Here is an 18,184-nt window from a genome sequence, read left to right as displayed (position 1 = left end):
AACTACCCTTCTACTATTACGTTGTCGTCTATGACCAAGCCAATTTTGAATCCTATCTACCAGCTCACTGTAGATAGCATGTGACTTTGACATCTTGGACTGGAAAGTATTAGCTATAAGAATAAATTGGACAAACATTGTATCTTCTTTCAAACGAGAGAATCTACAGATGCTGGAAATTCAAGCAACACACTCATTTTTTTTTTTCTCCAGTCCTGCCAAAGGGTCTCAGCCCGAAACGTCAACTGTACTTTTTTCCATAGATGTTGCCTAGCCTGCTGAGTTCCTCCAGCATTTTGTGTGTGCTGTTCACATCTTCTGGACCAGCTCAGTATGATGGTCCCCATCAAATGGTTCATTAAGATGTATTTAGCCAACATCCTCTGCCCTCGTCAATCATTGTTGGAATTTCCTCAAAAACTCAATTACATTTTTGAGACAGGATGCCCCCTGCATAAAGGCATGCCTAATTAATCCATGCTTTTTCCAAAATGCATGTAAATCCTGGCCCAAGAACCTTTGTCAATAATTTCCTTACCATTAATGTACCTGCAGCAATTTAAAGATGGTACGGGTTCAATGGCCAGATTTTGCTGACAAAATCAACAGAAATCTGTGTAGCCCACTGTGTATCGGGGGAATCCAGATACCCCAGTGGCAGGTGAGCAGTGAGCAGTGGCAGGTACCGCAGTGGGAACACACACAACAACTGATGTAATCCAGCACCAGCAGGTTATTTCAGAAGCACTGGCATCTCGAAGGTAGTTTTAAGCCATTAAGTCTTATAAGTTACTGTTAAATTCCTATTTTTTTATTAAATGAAATCCTCCAACTAATTGATTGAAATTCAACAGGAGTACAGATTTTGCAACAGCCACAAGAAAAACTTTACAATGCATAGCATGAAAGGCAAACTGCCAGTATTCTTAACATGTTCAACAAAAAAAAACAACCAGGTACATCTTACTAGGTCTGGTAGAATGGCTCACGAGAGAGTGAATGTGATAGTTGGTGTACAATCTTTTAATGCTGTGCCATAATATTCACAAGATGCTCAATTGATACCGCCTCTGGCCAAATATTGTCTTCTAATTTCCACTTTTAAAGTAATATTCTACTCCCTACTTTTTTTATTTGAACTCTTGCTGATGAATGATATTTGCTTTGGTTAATGTAAGAGGAAATAATCTGATAATGAAAAATAAGAAATATTGTAGACATAAGATACATAGAATTTTATTTATTGAATTTGTACATAGTCAGCTTTTCCTTTTTTTTCCATTCTTGGTAACCCAGTGGTTAGGCTGTAGTTGGAGTGGTGTCTGATTGCATGCACCCACTTTTAAGAAGGGTTTCAAGGGGAAAATTAGAGGAGATTCCAATGATAACAACAGGAATTAATTTTTCATTGTAAGGTGAAACTAAGCAGCAAAGGCTTATAAAGGCAAAATTATGCTGGCAAAAGTAAAAGAGGAAGATTAATCATTTGTCAAATAGATAGCTAAAGGAATGACAAAAAAATGGAAGACTTATGTTTTAATAGAAAGTTTGTTTGGACATGAAATGTTCAGTAAATATCCAAAATTATGAATGAAAGTAGATAAACATTTCGATGGTTTCAAATCGAGACAGAATTCAGAGTAAATTTACATCTAATTAGGTCATTAGAAGTAATTATTAAATGTATTTAAACAAAAAACTATCATTTGAAATGCAATTTATGTAAATAAATCTGTTGATCAGTTTTGTACCTTAACCATGAATATGATGTTTAAATGTAGAGATTTAGCATGATGGAAAATTGGGAATATATCACATCTGAGACTTAGTAAATGGATCTGGCAACCTGCAGGATTTTAATTAGTCCCTTATTTATTTTAGGTCACATCACTGACTTCCCTGAATTCAGATGGTAGAAATTCAGATGACTACATCTTGGTCACCAATGAAGATGATGACTTGATACATGAGCATTCATCCAAGCAATTAGAAGCAACAGGAGGCACACCAGAGAAACATCAAACCTTAAAAGCTTCTAATGCAACTCATGCAACTGAAAAACAAACACGGCAGCCTTCAGTTTTTTCTGATCCTCTGACGGGTGGAATTCTACGCCTTCCATCCAGCAACCTGGAATCCAGTCCTGATGATGACAGCAGCAACAGCAAAGATTCTGATTTCACAATTGTCAGTCCCCTGGACATCTGAAAAGTTTCGAGTCAGTGCTGCTCTCCATATTGATATAAAATAATTTTATCTGCACACTAATAAAATTCCATAAGGACTGACTAACAAGTGAAACTCTCCTCCCTGTGTTTGGAAGTCATGTAAGGTTTATATTATATTTGTTCACTGTTGAACAAAGAATATTTGAATATAGTTAATGATGGGCCATAGCCATCAAAAGTAATTCCTTACCCTTTGACACCACACAACAAATATCTTTGGTCTTCTCCCCCAAGCAGTTCAAACTACTTGGTGAGCCGTGGGAGTTCCTTATGGTGATCATGATTATACAAATAAATGCAGAAACCTGTCTTGGATATCATGCTTGCTTCGCTGCACTGCATTCCCCATCTCACCCAGGCAGATACAAGACTAAAGGAATTTATAATATAATTTACTGATATCAGAAAATGAAGTTATATTAGTAATTTAACAACAAAAATAGGAACAAAGACGTTATCCCACAACTTTGTGATAGCATTTTGAAATGCCGGGGAAGTACAAGTGTCTAATCCTCTAACTGTTGAAAGCACTGGACATGTTAGTCCTTGGATCCTAACCTTGGTAATGGAAATGAATACCTCCTATCTGTCTGATAATTATTGTACTTGCGATGACTAATGCTGTTTTATTAGTCTGTCAATTTGATTCATAGTCTGAAGCTTTGTAGTCTTTATGCTAATTGTTGTTTGATTACATCATGAAAGTCATAGAAATATGTTAACAATGTGCTTCCAATTTTATAATTTAGCCATGTATTGTTTCTTCAAATACCACTTCATTATGTACTCTAGTCTTGGTGGCATTTGCAAAACTCGTTACTGGGAGCTTCGTAAATTCTAAAAAGTAGCTGCCTGCATATTTTATACTACTATGAGAACCTGCTACATTCTACCAAATGGTTGTTGTAACAAAGATTTTGCTTCCATTGGTTATTGCTGCAATGTTCAATTTTGGATGTATATAAATAATGCATAGTGTGTAACTGGAAAAATCACTGGAAAGCATTGTACTAACAATGACTTGTGTTTTTATGAAAAATCCCATTTAACCTTTTAATACAGACCACAATCTACAGTGAGCCACCAAAACAATAATTAGAATGTATACCAAATGCCATATCCAAATTATGTGCTTATTGAAGTCTTGACTTACTCTATAGAAAGTAATGCAGTTAAGCAAAATTTTCAGTATATAAGGTTTATTTTACAGAATAGACTTACAGGACTGTATTGTATTAAAGATTAAGTCTTTTGCACAACCTATAATTTATACAGGAATTAGATGGAGAAGATAATTTTGTCCAGGAACATGATGAGGATTCTATTGGTGCAGAATTTGCTTAATGAACTGAAAAATTACAAGCTCAAAATACTGAATAAAATGACCAATAAACCATACAATGTGACTCATTTCAAAAGACTGCTTTAAAAGCCCATAGATGCCTTGGAAACCAGCTGTGGTATTCAAGTACGTAAAGCAAACATAAGACACTGTACAAGAAGAAAATACTTAATGCAATCTATTATGAATTCACCAATTTTATTTACTCACCTGCCATAATATGCCTGAATAGGCTATGAATTAATATCATTGAAATTCTGCAACATTTCAGGAAATTGATTATTCGTACATCTATGATCACATTAATCCACTGTGTTGTGTATGTAGCCTGATTACACAACAATGCTATTAATAAAAACTCTGGAGATGGGAGCTAAGTTTCATGGTTCTTTACTGGCAGAAACTGAACTCGGCACACACGTACAGATCAATACGCGCCTAATAGCGCATTCAACAACGTGTTACTAAAAACATAAAAGTAGTCCCTTATTATGCTGCAGGTTATACAGTACACACTGCTTTGAGCCTTAGTCAACAGACCACATTATTACATCTTTGGGATATCCCAACAGCACAAATATGACCATTACATTGATGCACCAACTAGCACACAAGGTTATAAAAACAATTGGCCTTGAAACACTATTGACCAGAAGCCATTTTTTTTGTGAAGAAAGGTTAGTTTAACCAAACAAATAAATTTCACGGGGAAATGCTCATTATTGCAGAGTGTACTCAATGAAAAATGTTATTGGGTACCTTTTGGTCTATTCACATTAGCATACTTAATGCTCTTTGAGTTTCAGAGTCACATCTAAAGACACCATTCTTCACACAATACTCATTACCGACAGAAAATGGAACTACAACACAAACTGCAACTGAACCAGTCCATTAGGTAACCTGCAATGCGTTGTTACTTATCTCCTATTTAAAAGGAATACTGTTGACAACAGAAGACCAATCCATTCACAACTCATTTCTGACTGCTCAAGCATCTTTCATGACAACAATCCAGATCAAGCATGGTGACATTACGGACTTCTACAGAGCAACCTTTCTAGCTAAAATATTGCAGTCTGCAGCAAATGGCATCTTCTGCCCCAGCATCGTTTATATCTGCACAATAAAGCAATTGATTTATCCCAAGTGAAAATGTGTTTGAACAGTGATGTGATCAGAATGTAATTGTAACAGCAGAAATCAAAATATTTTTGTCAGAACAATGACATACACTCAATGGCCACATTCTGAGATACACCTGTACACCTGCTCTTTACTGCAAACATCTAATCAGCCAATCATAAAAACATAGAAAATAGGTGCAGGAGTAGGCCATTCGGCCCTTCGAGCCTGCACCGCCATTTATTATGATCATGGCTGATCCTCCAACTCAGAACCCCGCCCCAGCCTTCCCTCCATACCCCCTGACCCCTGTAGCCACAAGGGCCATATCTAACTCCCTCTTAAATATAGCCAATGAACTGGTCTCAACTGTTTCCTGTGGCAGAGAATTCCAATCATGTGGCAACAACTACATACAGTAAAAGGGTGCAGATGTATGTGGTCAAAAGGTTCAGTTTTTAGAGCAAACATCAGAATGGGGAAGAGATGTGATTAACTGACTTTGGCCACGGAATTGTTGTTACCAGAAGGGATGGTTTGAATATTTCATTAACTGCTGAGCTTCTACAATGTTCATGCACAATAGTCTCTAGAATTTACAGAGAATGGTGTTTAAAACAAAAAATGTCAATGTTTTGAACATGAAAGCCAAAGTCTAATATCCCCTTTGAACTAAAGTTGTGCTAAGTCATTTTACAATAAAGAAGCTGAGAATCAAACAGTTTGATGCCTCTAGAGTCACAAACATTCCAGGCCAGAAAAAGCTGAAGGCTAATAGTGGACCCAGATGACATCTGAAGAGAAACTCAGAGCCAATATGACTTCAGATGGTAAATAAATCAATAATACAATATTATTACCTGAATATCAGCACCCCTTACAGTATGGAACATCTTCAAGACTGGACTGAAGTGTAATGCCGGTAGGTTCATGTCCTGACATGGCACTTGAATGATCAGCCTCCTAATTCAACAGGAAAATTTCACTAAGTAAGCATTTAGTAAATACGAAATAAATAATAGAATCTGAGTAATTGTGGCCACATCCTTATTTACTGGTGCATTGTGCGTAGAGAGAAGCACAATTTTTGGTTGGAAACTAGGAAGTATGACTGTGAATGCCTTTGTCAATGACCTGAGGTTTTACTACTTTGTCATCTACTAAACAATTAGCAAATATCATGACAACCAACATGTCAAATTTAACTTTAGTATTAGAGAGACATCCTAAATCCATCTTGGCAATAGCCAGAAGGTACTGACGACGATGCTATGAGAGAAGGCTGAAGCTCCCGAGTCTCTTCCCAGCAAATGCATGGTCGATCATTAACAAAATGGATAAGATTTGACTGAGACTCGCCCTGCAGAAGAATGTACTAGAGTGTTGTGCTATAATCTTCACAGAAACATGGCTGGACCACGAGGTACCCAATGCAGCTACTGGGCTAGCAGGCCAAATGGTTTTCTGAGCCAACAGAACGCACAATTCTGGCAAGAGATCAGATGGTAGGTTGTGCATTTATATTAACAATGCCTCGTGTACTAATTCAGTCATTATTGAAAGTTACTGCCGTCCCAACTTCAAATACCTAATGATAAAATGCAGACCGCTTCATCCACTGAGAGAAATCACTGGTGTTTATATTACAGCAGTTTGTATACCTCTGTGGGTCAACACTACGTTAGCATTAGCATGATGCAATTGTTAAATAAGTGGTTGTTCATCTTGTTGGTGCCTTCCTTATAGCTGGCAATTTTAATCAGGCGAACCTTAACTGGCATTCCCTAAATTTCATTGGAATGTGAATTGCCCTACAAGAGGTAATAACACACTGAACCAGGTGTACACTAACATTGCAGGCACATATAAGGCCTTACCATGCTCTCACCTGGAATTGCCAATCATCTTACACCTGATCAGTGGTAAGGAAGGACAAACCAACCTTCACGACAGTGACGATGTTGCCTGAGGGAGGCATCTCTGGTCTTCATGATTGCTTTGAGACCACTGACTGGAGTCTGTTTGCACACCAGGCTACGCACGACTCGGGCATTGATTTAGAGAAATACAGAACCACGGTTATGACTGACATCAAATTCTGCATAAACAATGTCATCACCACTAAAAATATCCGGGAATTCCCGAACCAGAAGTCATGGATGAACAATGAGGTACAGGACCTGCTCAAAGTTAATGATGCTGCTTATAGATCTGAGGATGTCAAAGCATACAGAGAGGCCAGTTCTAATCTTAAGAGAGGCATCAAGGCCACCAAGTACCAATTGAGACATATTTCTATAATGCCACGGATCTCCAACATGTTTGGGAAGGCACCAGATCTATCTCGGATTACAAAGCAAAGCTCTCCTTCTCTGCTCAGGGTGGTGCCAAACTAGCTGAAGAGCTAAAAAAAAACTCCTTTGCTGTCTTTGATATGGACAATAAAGAACATCAGACAGAGGAACTGCACCAACACTGAACATTCATGAGGTGAGCCGTACTCTCTGTAATGTCCATGCACGCAGAGCAATGAGACCAGGTGGCCTAACTGGACAGGGACTCGGTCTTGGCCAACCAACTGGCGGAAGTTCTGACAGGTATTAACAATGTCTCGCTGACCCAGCAACAGTTCTGGCATGTATCAAAACAGCAACCATCATACTGACCCTAAAGAAGTCAGTGGCAACATGTCTCACTGACTATAGATGAGTGGCATTCACTCCCATAGTTGTCAAGTGCTTGGAAAGATTGGTCATGTCCCACATCAAGGACGTAATCCCGGCTACCTTGAACCAGCACCAGTTTGACTACAAGGTAAATAGATCAACTGAAAACGCCATTTCTATTGTCCTTCATACTGTCTTGGGCCACCTGGAGCACCAAGACACCTACATCAAGATGCTTTTTTATTAATTACAGTTTGGCCTTTTACACCATTCTACTGAACAAGTTGAATATCACACTGTAATTTTGGTCTCGGCACATTAACCTGTAATTGGATCGTGGACTTCCTTATTAATCATAACCCGACGGTGAAACTAGGCAAGTGCATATGAACCCCTCGCACTCTGCACACAAGTACCTCACATGAGTGTGTACTGAGCCCACTGCTCCACTGTCTTCACCCACGACTGCACTCCTGCTCGTGCCACAAACTCAATCATCAGCTTTGCCGACAACACAACTGTGATGAGCCGAATCACAAACAAAAACAAATCTTCATATACAGAAGAGGTGCTGAAACTGTCCAATTAGTGCAGGAACCACAACCTATCACTCAAAATTAAGAAGACAAAAGAAATGATAATTGACTTCAGGAAGTCAAGCTGTCCCAAAAAAACTCCACTGTTCATTAATGGTGAGGTAGTGGAAAAGGACTCCAGTTTCAAGTTTTTGGGATGAACATCACCGAGGAGCTGTCTTGATCTGTCAACACAACCCCGATAGTAGGGAAGGGATAACTATACTACCCAAGATGCTTAAGGAGAGCTAATCTGCCTTAAATATTGCGGCCAACTTTTATTGATGTGCAATAGAAAGCATACTGTCACACAGAATAACACTGTGGTACTCTAGCTGCAGCAAGAAAGATCACAAAGCACTCCAACTGCTGATTAGGATAGCACATCACTGGGACTCAACGAGCAAACCAGGAGTCATTCTACAACACAGGGTACACATTGTATTGAAATCACAGGCAGGAAGGCATTGCTCTTGGTAAAATAGGAAATCAAGTCATTAGAGAGAGGTGACACAGGGTCGAAAGGTGCTGAATCCTAGTGGATTCAATGGAGCTAAGGCACTGCAAGGGTAAAAAAAATCCTGATAGGAGTTCTATCCAGACCCCCAAACATAACAAGGAAATGGCCTACAATTACAATGAGAGATAGAAAATGCATGCCATAAGGGCAATGTTACAACAGTCATGGGTGACTTCAATATGCTGGTAGATTGGGAAAATCAGGTTGGTGCTGGAATAAAGAAGGGAGAATTTCTCGAGTGGCCATGAAATGGCTTTTTAGAGCACTTTGTGGTTGAGCCCACTAGAGCAGGGGTAGGCAACCAACAGCCTGCAAAGGTATTTTGACCGGCCCACGAGCAAGTATTGGGATACTATGCTTATCCGGCCCGCGAGCGATTTTTCCTTATTCTGAGTGTTTCACACGACCACACTGATGGTCATGCATGGCGCCTTGCTACACTGGCCCCAGGTTCTGTTTTGTTCCAAACCAGACACTGATATATACAAATGACGGGAAGGCAGACTAGCTTATTAATATGTATTAGATACTCTTCATGCACGCGCAAGTTTTCAAATGGGATCGTTCAAATTTGTAAACAGAAACAGCGTCACTGTGTTTTAACACGAAATCCACGCTAAATATCCAGATATTTACATGTGCTACGATACTTGTTGAATAACTCGCGTTTCGAAATAAAATCGAAGAAAAAAATTCCAATGGCAATGAATGCAAAACACAGGAAGGTAGACACTGAGTGCCGAAATTTCCAAGACACTTGGACACTAGATTACTTCTTCATTGGGCAAGCTGGGAAACTACTTTGTCTCATTTGCCTAGAAAACGTTGCTGTGAAGAAGGTGGCAAATATCAGGCGACATTTGTGCGAGTAAGAGTTCAGCACGGACTAGAAGGGCCGAGATGGCCTGTTTCTGTGCTGTAATTGTTATATGGTTATATGGTTATTACGAGACCTGCCATAGTGGAAATTTTAACAAGGTTACTGGGCAAGTTGGTGCAACTGGTGGCATAATGACATTGTCGCCGGACCTGGGAGCGGAGGTTCCTGGGTTCGAGACCAGTCGTGTACGCTCCTGAGTACGCTTTCCATCTGTGCCAGGTTGAGTGTCGAGATCGCAACTCGACCTCGTAAAAATAAAGGGAAAAATACTGTGAAAATGTCTGTGTGAGGAGTGGCCGCCACACAGTCTCTCTCTCTCTCTCTCGCTCCGCGTCTTGTAAAAGGCCATGAAAAAGTCATCATCACGGATGCATGCACGCACACGCAGACGCACACTCCAAAAAAAAGTTCACTGGGCAAGCAAGGAAAGATGAAGTTGAGCGAACAAAGGCTAGTTTCAGAAAACAAATGTCATTTTTTGCCAAGAAAAGCGGTGAAAATGAAGGAAATACCCATGCCAGCTATGAAGTCTCAAAACGTGTTGCAGAAAAGATGAAGTCTTTTACAGATGGAGAGTTTGTCAAATCTGGATAATGTCTTGCTCTTGGCATCAACAAGTCTGACACCCAATATTGAGAAGCTTTCAAGCAACAAACAGCATTGGTTCACATTGATTTACCGACTGTTTGCACTAAAATGTTCTTTTTTATATACTTAATTTCAATGCGTCATGTTCATAAGTTTTATGTTTAAAGATTCTTTGTGTCCTTTTAATAGATTCAAAAGATGCCTTGATTGAAATAAATTGCAACTAAACTGAGTTCTTTGATTACTAATTGGCATCCTTGGTTAAGCACAAATGATTTTCTAGCATGCGTTACTCATTAATTTGAGGCAAAACATAACTAGATGTATTTAAATGGATAATACCCATATTTCAAGTTTTTCTCTTTCAATATTTTTATTAGTTTCTACATAGAAGAATACAGAGTACAAGAAAGTACATATAAAGGTCAAAAAAAACTACCAATTACATTATATCTATTCATAATAACAATCTCATTATCCCGTATTCATGTAGGTTAGTCAAAGTTATATTGAACTATACTAATTTATCACAAAAAAAAGTCTAACTCCTACCAAGACCAAAGCTGTGTATTAAGGAGAAAAAAAGGTAAAAAATCTTTTCGTATAATAAAAATTAATAATAGCCAACATCTAAATTTAAACAATGAATTGAGGGTTTTGTAAGTTTTGAAAATAATTCAGAAAAGGTCCCCACAATGTTTGAAAGTCTTGATGAGATTCAGAAATTGAACAACGAATCTTCTCTAAATCTAAGCATAACATAACATTGCATAGCCATTGAGCATGAGTAGGAGGAGAAACAGCTTTCCATTTAAACAAAAGCGCCCCCCCCCCACCAGCTATAAGAGAGCTAAAGGCCAAAATATGTAAATCTGATGTCTTCAACTTGATATCTTGTCCAGCAACAATACTGAATAGGGCCATCAGAGGATTAGGCTTAAAAATGACTTTGAAAAGTAAAGAAAAAGTTAGAAAAACTTCCTTCCAATATTTTTCAAGACATGGACAAGTCCAAAACATATGAATTAATGAAGCTTCTCCATTATTACATCTATCACAGTAGGGAAATATATCCAAATCAAAATGAGATAGCTTATCTTTAATCATATGGACTCAATGTACCACCTTAAATTGTATGAAGGAATGGCGAGCACATAGCGATGATGTACAAACTAGTTTAAAAATTTCATTCCAAGTTTCCTCAGATATTGATGTCTGTAAGTCTTGTTCCCAGAGATTCTTAATTTTGTCTAAAGGAACATTCCTCATCTCCAGTAACATATCATAAATATTAGATATTGAACCATTATAAAAAGGTGTCAAATTAAAAATTACGTCTAGTAAGTTCTTATCTGAGCTTATCGGAAATGTACATAATTGAGATCTCAGAAAGTCTCTAATTTGTAGATATCTAAAAAAGTGAGTTTTGGGTAGGCTATATTTAGCTGACAATTGCTCAAATGAAAAAAATATCTCCTCCAACAAACAGATCCCAAAAACATTTAAGACCCAACCTGTACCATTCTTTAAAAACTAAATCAGTCATGGAGGGTTTAAAAAAAATTAGAATAAATAGGACTAGAAAGGGAAAATCTCAATAAACCAAAATGTTTTCTAAATTATATCCAGATCCTCAGAGTATGTTTAACTATTAAATTTTCAGTTAGTTTACTACCAAGTAAAGGAAGTGAGGATCCAAGAAGAGAAATAATAGAAAATTTATTAACAGAATTAGCTTCTAAAGGAACCCATACTGGACAGTCTACACGATTAATACTATATATCCAAAACGTAAGATATGGTATATTAACTACCCAGTAATAAAACCTAAAATTAGGTAAGGCTAAATCTCCAGACTTTTTAGGTTTTTGAAGATGAACTTTATTTAAACGAATATGTTTATTTTTCCATATATAGGAGGATAAAATAGATTCAAGAGAGTCAAAAAAGGATTTAGGAATAAAAATGGGTAAAGCCTGAAAAAGATATATAAATTTAGGTAGAATATTCATTTTAATAGAATTAATTCCTCCAACCAACAATATTGAAAGAGGTGACCAATTTAATAATATCTTTTTTACATGGTTCAATAAAGTAAGAAAGTTTTCTTTAAACAGGTGTTTGTAATTCTTAGTGATTGTTACACCCAAATAAGTAAATTGATTCCTTACAATTTTAAGAGGAAGATTAGTATTAATTGGTACCAAATTATTTAAAGGAAATATTTCACTCTTATGTAGGTTCAATTTATATCCTGAAAGCTGGCTAAAACGGAAGTTTAAAGAAAGTACACAAGGTAACAAAATCTCAACATTAGAGATAAAAAGCAATATATCATCAGCGTAAAGCGAGATTTTGTTGGTGATACCGCTCCTTAAAATACCACAGATATCATTAGATTCTTGAGAAGCAATAGCAAGGGGTTCAAAAGCTAAATCAAAAAGCAAAGGACTCAATGGCAGCCTTGTCTAGTTCCATGGTGAAGTTTAAATGGTTTGGAATTTTGAAAATTAATAAGAACTCGAGCAGAAGGAGATAAATAAAGTAATTCAATCCATTGAATAAAATCTGGTCCAAAATTAAATTTTTCTAAGGTTTTAAATAAATAATTCCATTCAACCCGATCGCAGGCCTTCTCAGCATCTAAGGATATCATACATTCCAATATCTCCTGAGAAGGAAAGTAAATAACATTTAACACATGGCGTACATTAAAATGGGAATGTCAGTTTTTAATAAATCCAGTCTGATCATCAGAAATAATAGGATTGAAAATATTTTACCTTCTATGAGCCAGAACGTTAGAAAGAATTTTAGTATCTACAGTAAGTAATGAAATTGGCCTATATGAAGAGCATTCAGTTGGATTCTTGTTCTTTTTTAGGATAAGTGAAATAGAAGCTTCATAAAAATTGAGGCAAACTACCCAATTTGAAAGAATCCAAAAAGACTAAGTGTAACTGCGGTATAATTAATGAAGAAAAAGCTTTATAAAATTCTCCTGAAAATCCTTCTGGACCTGGAGCCTTCCCCGAGTGTAATGAACGTATAGCCTCGGCAATTTCCTCATAAGAAATGGCTTGATCGATCTGTTTGCAATTATCTGCAGAAAGTGCAGGGATATTTAATTGATCTAAAAAATTGTAATGTCAGAACTATAAAGTTTAGAATAGAATTCTCTGAAGGTATCATTTATTTCGGAGTGATCATTTATCCTACCACCATCAGCTTTGCAAATTTCTTTAATTTGTCGTTTAATTACAGAAGTTTTTAATTGGTTGGCCAATACTTTGCCTGATTTATCTCCATGAATGTAAAATTGAGTTTTATCTTTAAGAAGTTGAGTTTCAATTGGATATGTTAACAGAAGATCATATTTAGTTCTAACTTCAACATGTCTTTTATATAAAACAGGATCTGGAGCTATAGCATATTTTTGATCTAATTGTCTTAATTGATTGGCTAATTCAATTCTTTCTTTATTAGTTTTATTCTTAACACTCACAGTATAAGAAATAATTTGTCCTCTAATATAGGCCTTGAAAGTATCCCATACAATTAGATTAGAAGTTTCTTCCTTTTTATTCTCTTCAAAAAAAATAATATGCTTCTCTAGAAATTTTAAAAATTCCTTATCTGATAACAAAGTTGTATTGAAACACCAGAATCTGTTGGATTGAAGAAGACCAGGGAGTTTTAAAGATAAAAATATAGGAGCATGGTCTGAAACAGCAATCTCTTTATATTCACAAGAATGAACTGATGAGATCACTTGACTATTGATAAAAAAAATCAATCCTGGAATATGTGTGATGAACATGGGAAAAAACAAATATTCCCTATCTAAGGGGTGTAAGAAACACCAAACATCAACTATACCACACTTCAATAAAAAGGATTGAATAAACAAAGCTGACTTATTAATAGATAGGTCTAAAATTGGGTCTAGCCAACAGTTGAAATCCCCTCCCATCACCAAAGAATAAAGATTCAGATCCGGTAAAAATGAAAAAAAGCATTCAAAGAATCCTGGGTCACCTACATTTGGGACATCCACATTGTCAAATACTATTAACTTATTATCTAGTTTTCCTGAGACTATAACAAAACGTCCAGGAATATCAGACACTACTCTATGTTGGCCAAGGAAAGTGTATTATCTATAAGAATCAAAACTCCTCTAGATTTGGCCTGAAAAGAAGAGTGAATTCGCAAAAATTCGTCAACAGCTTCTAGGGGAAAAAACCATAACCCCGCCCACCTCCCAAAGAAAGAAAACTGACCAGTAGAAAGTCGGCATCTACAAGCTACTGAGAATCCCCCAAAAAACCTGGTGATCGCTCCAATTAGTTTCAAGGTTATTTATATTCCAACCTAGACTAAACAAAACCCAGGCAAGAGATTCAGTTCTCGTATATCAAAAATACAGTATTAAAAAATACGAAAGGAAATTAGTTACAAAGGTTTACCAAAAGTAAAAGATACAATTATTCATATAGATAGTCATTGAACATTAATCTTATATCTTCATGGAAAAACAGACTAAGCAACTAGCTTTCAAATTTTAAAAATCTTTGTGCTTCAGCATTCAAACGAAACCATTCGAAGGATCCATCTTTAATGAGATTCTCAGTCAAACTGGGTAGTCAAGGGACGGGTTAAAACCTTTGTTTAAAAAAAATTCTAACAGAGCTTGTTTAAACTTAGCACACTCCTGCATAACCTCAAGCGAATAACCTTCGAGAATATTAATATTCCACCCTATAACCAGACATGCCCCTTCGACGAGATTTTCAAATTAAAAATTTCTCATTTAATCTTGCATCTTCATGTAAGGAGAAACTAAACAGTTAGCCTTTGGATTTAACCTTCAGATTTTAAAAACTTTTGTGCTTCAACAGTCGAGCCGAACTATTTGAAAGAATCGTTTTTAAGTGTGATTCTGAGTGGGGCTGGGTAGCGAAGGGAAGGCTTGAAACCCGTATTAAAAAGCTCAGACATAACTTCTTCGAATTTAACACATTCCTGCATAACCTCAGGTGAATAATCTTCAACAATTCTAATCTTGCAACCATTATAGTCAATCATGCCTCTTCGACAAAATTCGCGAATTAAGAGTTCCTTTGTATTAAATTCATGAAAGCAGATTATTACTGATCTTGGTTTCTGAGCGTTAGGAGATCTAAACACAGGAGATCTGTGAACTCAATCGATCATAGGCACAGACGTCAAAATCTCCCGAAATAATTTTTGCAAAAAGTTTGCAAAAAACTCCCTAGGATGGTTACCTTCGATTAATTCTTCGAGACTCATAACCCATAGGTTGTTCCTTCTACTACTATTTTTTAGATCGATAATCTTCTGTCTTAACTTTCCATTGGACTTTGATTGCTTTTCACAAAGCTTCTGCAATTCATCCACTTCCGTTTCCAGAGCCAACAAATTTTCCTCATTATTTTTAATACATTTATCATGTTTATTAAGAGTTTGTTGAATAGAGTCCAATATACTATCTATTTGTTTAAATTCAGTGCTGAATTGTTGTAACTTCTCAGAGGCTTCTCATTTATGACTGTAGCAACTCCATAATAGGATCCAAAGAGGCAGGAAAATCATCCTTTTTAGTATCTCTGGCACTCCTTCCAGCCATAATGAAAGAATATCACACTTAAAAAAAAAGTTTCAATACAGGTTGGAAATAGTAAGATAATTAAAGTTGGAGCAACGGCAGATTGCTGTTATTCCATCAGCCACCACCAGGAAACATCTATATTTCAAGTTTTTATCGATTTTTTCTGGCCCACCGTCCACTCATTAATACGCGATCCAGCCCACAGAGGCAAAAAGGTTGCCGACCCCTGCACTAGGGGATCATCTATTCTGGATTGGGTATTGTGCAATGGACCAGAATTGTTTAAAGGTAAAAGAACCCTCAGGAGCAAGTGATCATAATATGATCAAATTCACCCTGAAATTTGAGAAGGAATAGCTAAAGTCAAAAGTATCAGTATTACAGTGGAGTAAAGGGAATTACACAGGCATGAGAGAGGAGTTAGCCAGAATTGACTGAATACACTTACAGGAATGACAGCAAAACAGCAATGGCTGGAATTTCTGGAAGCAATGTGGAAGGCACAGGATATATACATCCCAAAGAGGAAGAAGTAACGTCAGCGGAAGGAGAAGATAGCAGCGCGCCTCGCGTGCGCAGCTCTCCGGTGAAAATGATATCGTATCTGTTAAATAGGGGCCGTAGCCAATTCTGATTTGATGGAGAATGGACGTGAAAGCACAGAGGAACATCTGGAGAAATTTCTGAAACGCCAGTTCGCTGCTGTCGTTACTGTGTGGTCAGGAATCTTTCGGAGGGTAGGCCTCAAAATCCCCGGCCTTGCCTGCTTTTGGCGACCGAGAAGGAGGGCGAATTGTTCGGACAGAGATGGCGCTCAGTACTCGGTGTCGGAGAGCTGATCGGAGCTCAAAGTTTTCGGATGACTCAGAGTCGGATTGTGGTCGACATGGCAGGGAGAGTTTTTCTTCCTTCTCCCGTCTGCGTGAGATGTGGGACTTTTGAGAAACTTTGAACTTTACTGTGCTCACAGACTTCTTCATTAAGTTATGGTATTGTTACACTGTTTGTAACTATATGTTATAATTATGTGGTTTTGTCAGTTTTTTCAGTCTTGGTTTGACCTGTGTTTTGTGATATCACACCGGAGGAAATAATGTATCATTTCTTAATGCATGCATTACTAAATGACAATAAAAGAGGACTACATGTCTTCATAATCATAAGTATTCTAAAGGAAAGATGACATAACCGTGGCTAACAAAAGAAGTCAAAGCCAAAGAGTGGGCATATAATAGAGGAAGTATTCTAAAGGAAAAATGACACAATTGTGGCTAACAAGAGAAGTCAAAGCCAACATAAAAGCCAAAGAGAGGGCATATAATAGAGCAAAAATTTGTGGGAAGTTAGAGGATTGGAAACTCTTAAAGACCAACAGAAGGCAACTAAAAAGGTCATTAAGAAGTTAAAGATGGAATACAAAAGTAAACTAGCCAATAATATTAAAGAGGATACCAAAAGTTTCTTCAGATACATGAGTGTAAAAGGGGGCAAGAGTGGATATCGGACCACTGGAAAATGATGCTGGAGAGGTAGTAATGGTGGACAACCAAATGGCAGACAAATTGAATAAGTATTTTGCATCAGTCTTCACTGTGGAAGACACCAGTGGTGTGGTGGAAGATCCATGTGTCAGGGGTTATGAAGTCAACATAACCAGAAAGAATGTTCTTGAGAAACTGAAAGGTTTGAAAGTAGATCAGTCAGCTGGATCAGATGGTGTACACGCCAGGGTTCTGAAAGAGGTGGCTGAAGAGATTGTGAAGGCTTTAGTAATGATCTTTCAAGAATCTCTAGATTTTGGAATGGTTCTGCAAGTCCGGAAAATTGTAAATGTCACTCACTCTTCAAGAAGGGAACGAGGCAGAAAAAAGGAAACTCTTGGCCAGTTAGTCTGACCTTAGTGGTTCGGAATATCTTGGAGTTGATTATTAAGGATGAGGTCACAGGGTACTTGGAGACACCTGATAAAATAGGCCATAGTCAGCCTGGTTTCAACGGAAAATATTACCTGATAAATCGGTTGGAATTCTTTGAAGAAGTAACTAGCAGGATAGACAAAGGAAAATCAGTTGATGTTGTGTACTTGGATTTTCAGAGGGCCTTTGACTAGGTGCCACACATGAGGCTGCTTAAGAAGCTATGAGCCCTTGGTATTACAGGAAAGACTCTAGCATGGATAAAGCAGCAGAGTGGGAATAAAGGGAGTCTTTCCTGAATAGCTGCCAGTAACTAGTGCTGTTCCACAGGAGACTGTGTTGGGACTGATACTCTTTACATCATATGTCAATGATTTGGATGATAGAATTGATGGTTTTGTTGCAAAGTTTACAGATGATAAGAAGATAGGTGGAGGGGCATGTAGTTTTGAGGTAATAGAGAGGCTATAGAAAGACTTAGACAAATTAGGAGAATGGGCTAAGAAATGGCAGATGGAATATAGTGTCAAGAAGTGTATGGTCATGCACTTTGGTAGAAGAAATGAAAGGGTTGACTATTTTCTAAATGGAAAAAAAATACAAAAAACTGAGGCACAGAGGGACTTGGGAGTCCTTGTGCAGTATTCCCTAAAGGTCAATTTGCAATTTGAGTCTATAGTGAGGAAGGCAAATGCACTATTAGCATTCATTT

At 37.3% G+C, this 18,184-nt stretch overlaps 1 protein-coding gene across 3 annotated transcripts in view; it reads left to right on the top strand.

Annotated features, from left to right (window-relative positions):
• The window catches only part of tbc1d5 (TBC1 domain family, member 5), a 485,913-nt gene extending 481,976 nt beyond the window's left edge, over window positions 1-3,937 (top strand). For all 3 annotated transcript variants that reach the window (XM_063044063.1, XM_063044064.1, XM_063044062.1), the window contains one exon: window positions 1,882-3,937. In XM_063044063.1, coding sequence (XP_062900133.1) covers window positions 1,882-2,208 — 327 coding nt within the window. In that variant the 3' untranslated portion in view covers window positions 2,209-3,937. The remainder of the gene's footprint in view (window positions 1-1,881) is intronic.
• The last annotated feature ends 14,247 nt before the right edge of the window (window positions 3,938-18,184 follow it).

Source organism: Mobula hypostoma, chromosome 3 (assembly GCF_963921235.1).
Source record: "Mobula hypostoma chromosome 3, sMobHyp1.1, whole genome shotgun sequence".
Taxonomy (NCBI): Eukaryota; Metazoa; Chordata; class Chondrichthyes; order Myliobatiformes; family Myliobatidae; genus Mobula; species Mobula hypostoma.
Note: the sequence above shows the minus strand (reverse complement) of the source record. Positions and strands in the feature narration are given on the sequence as shown.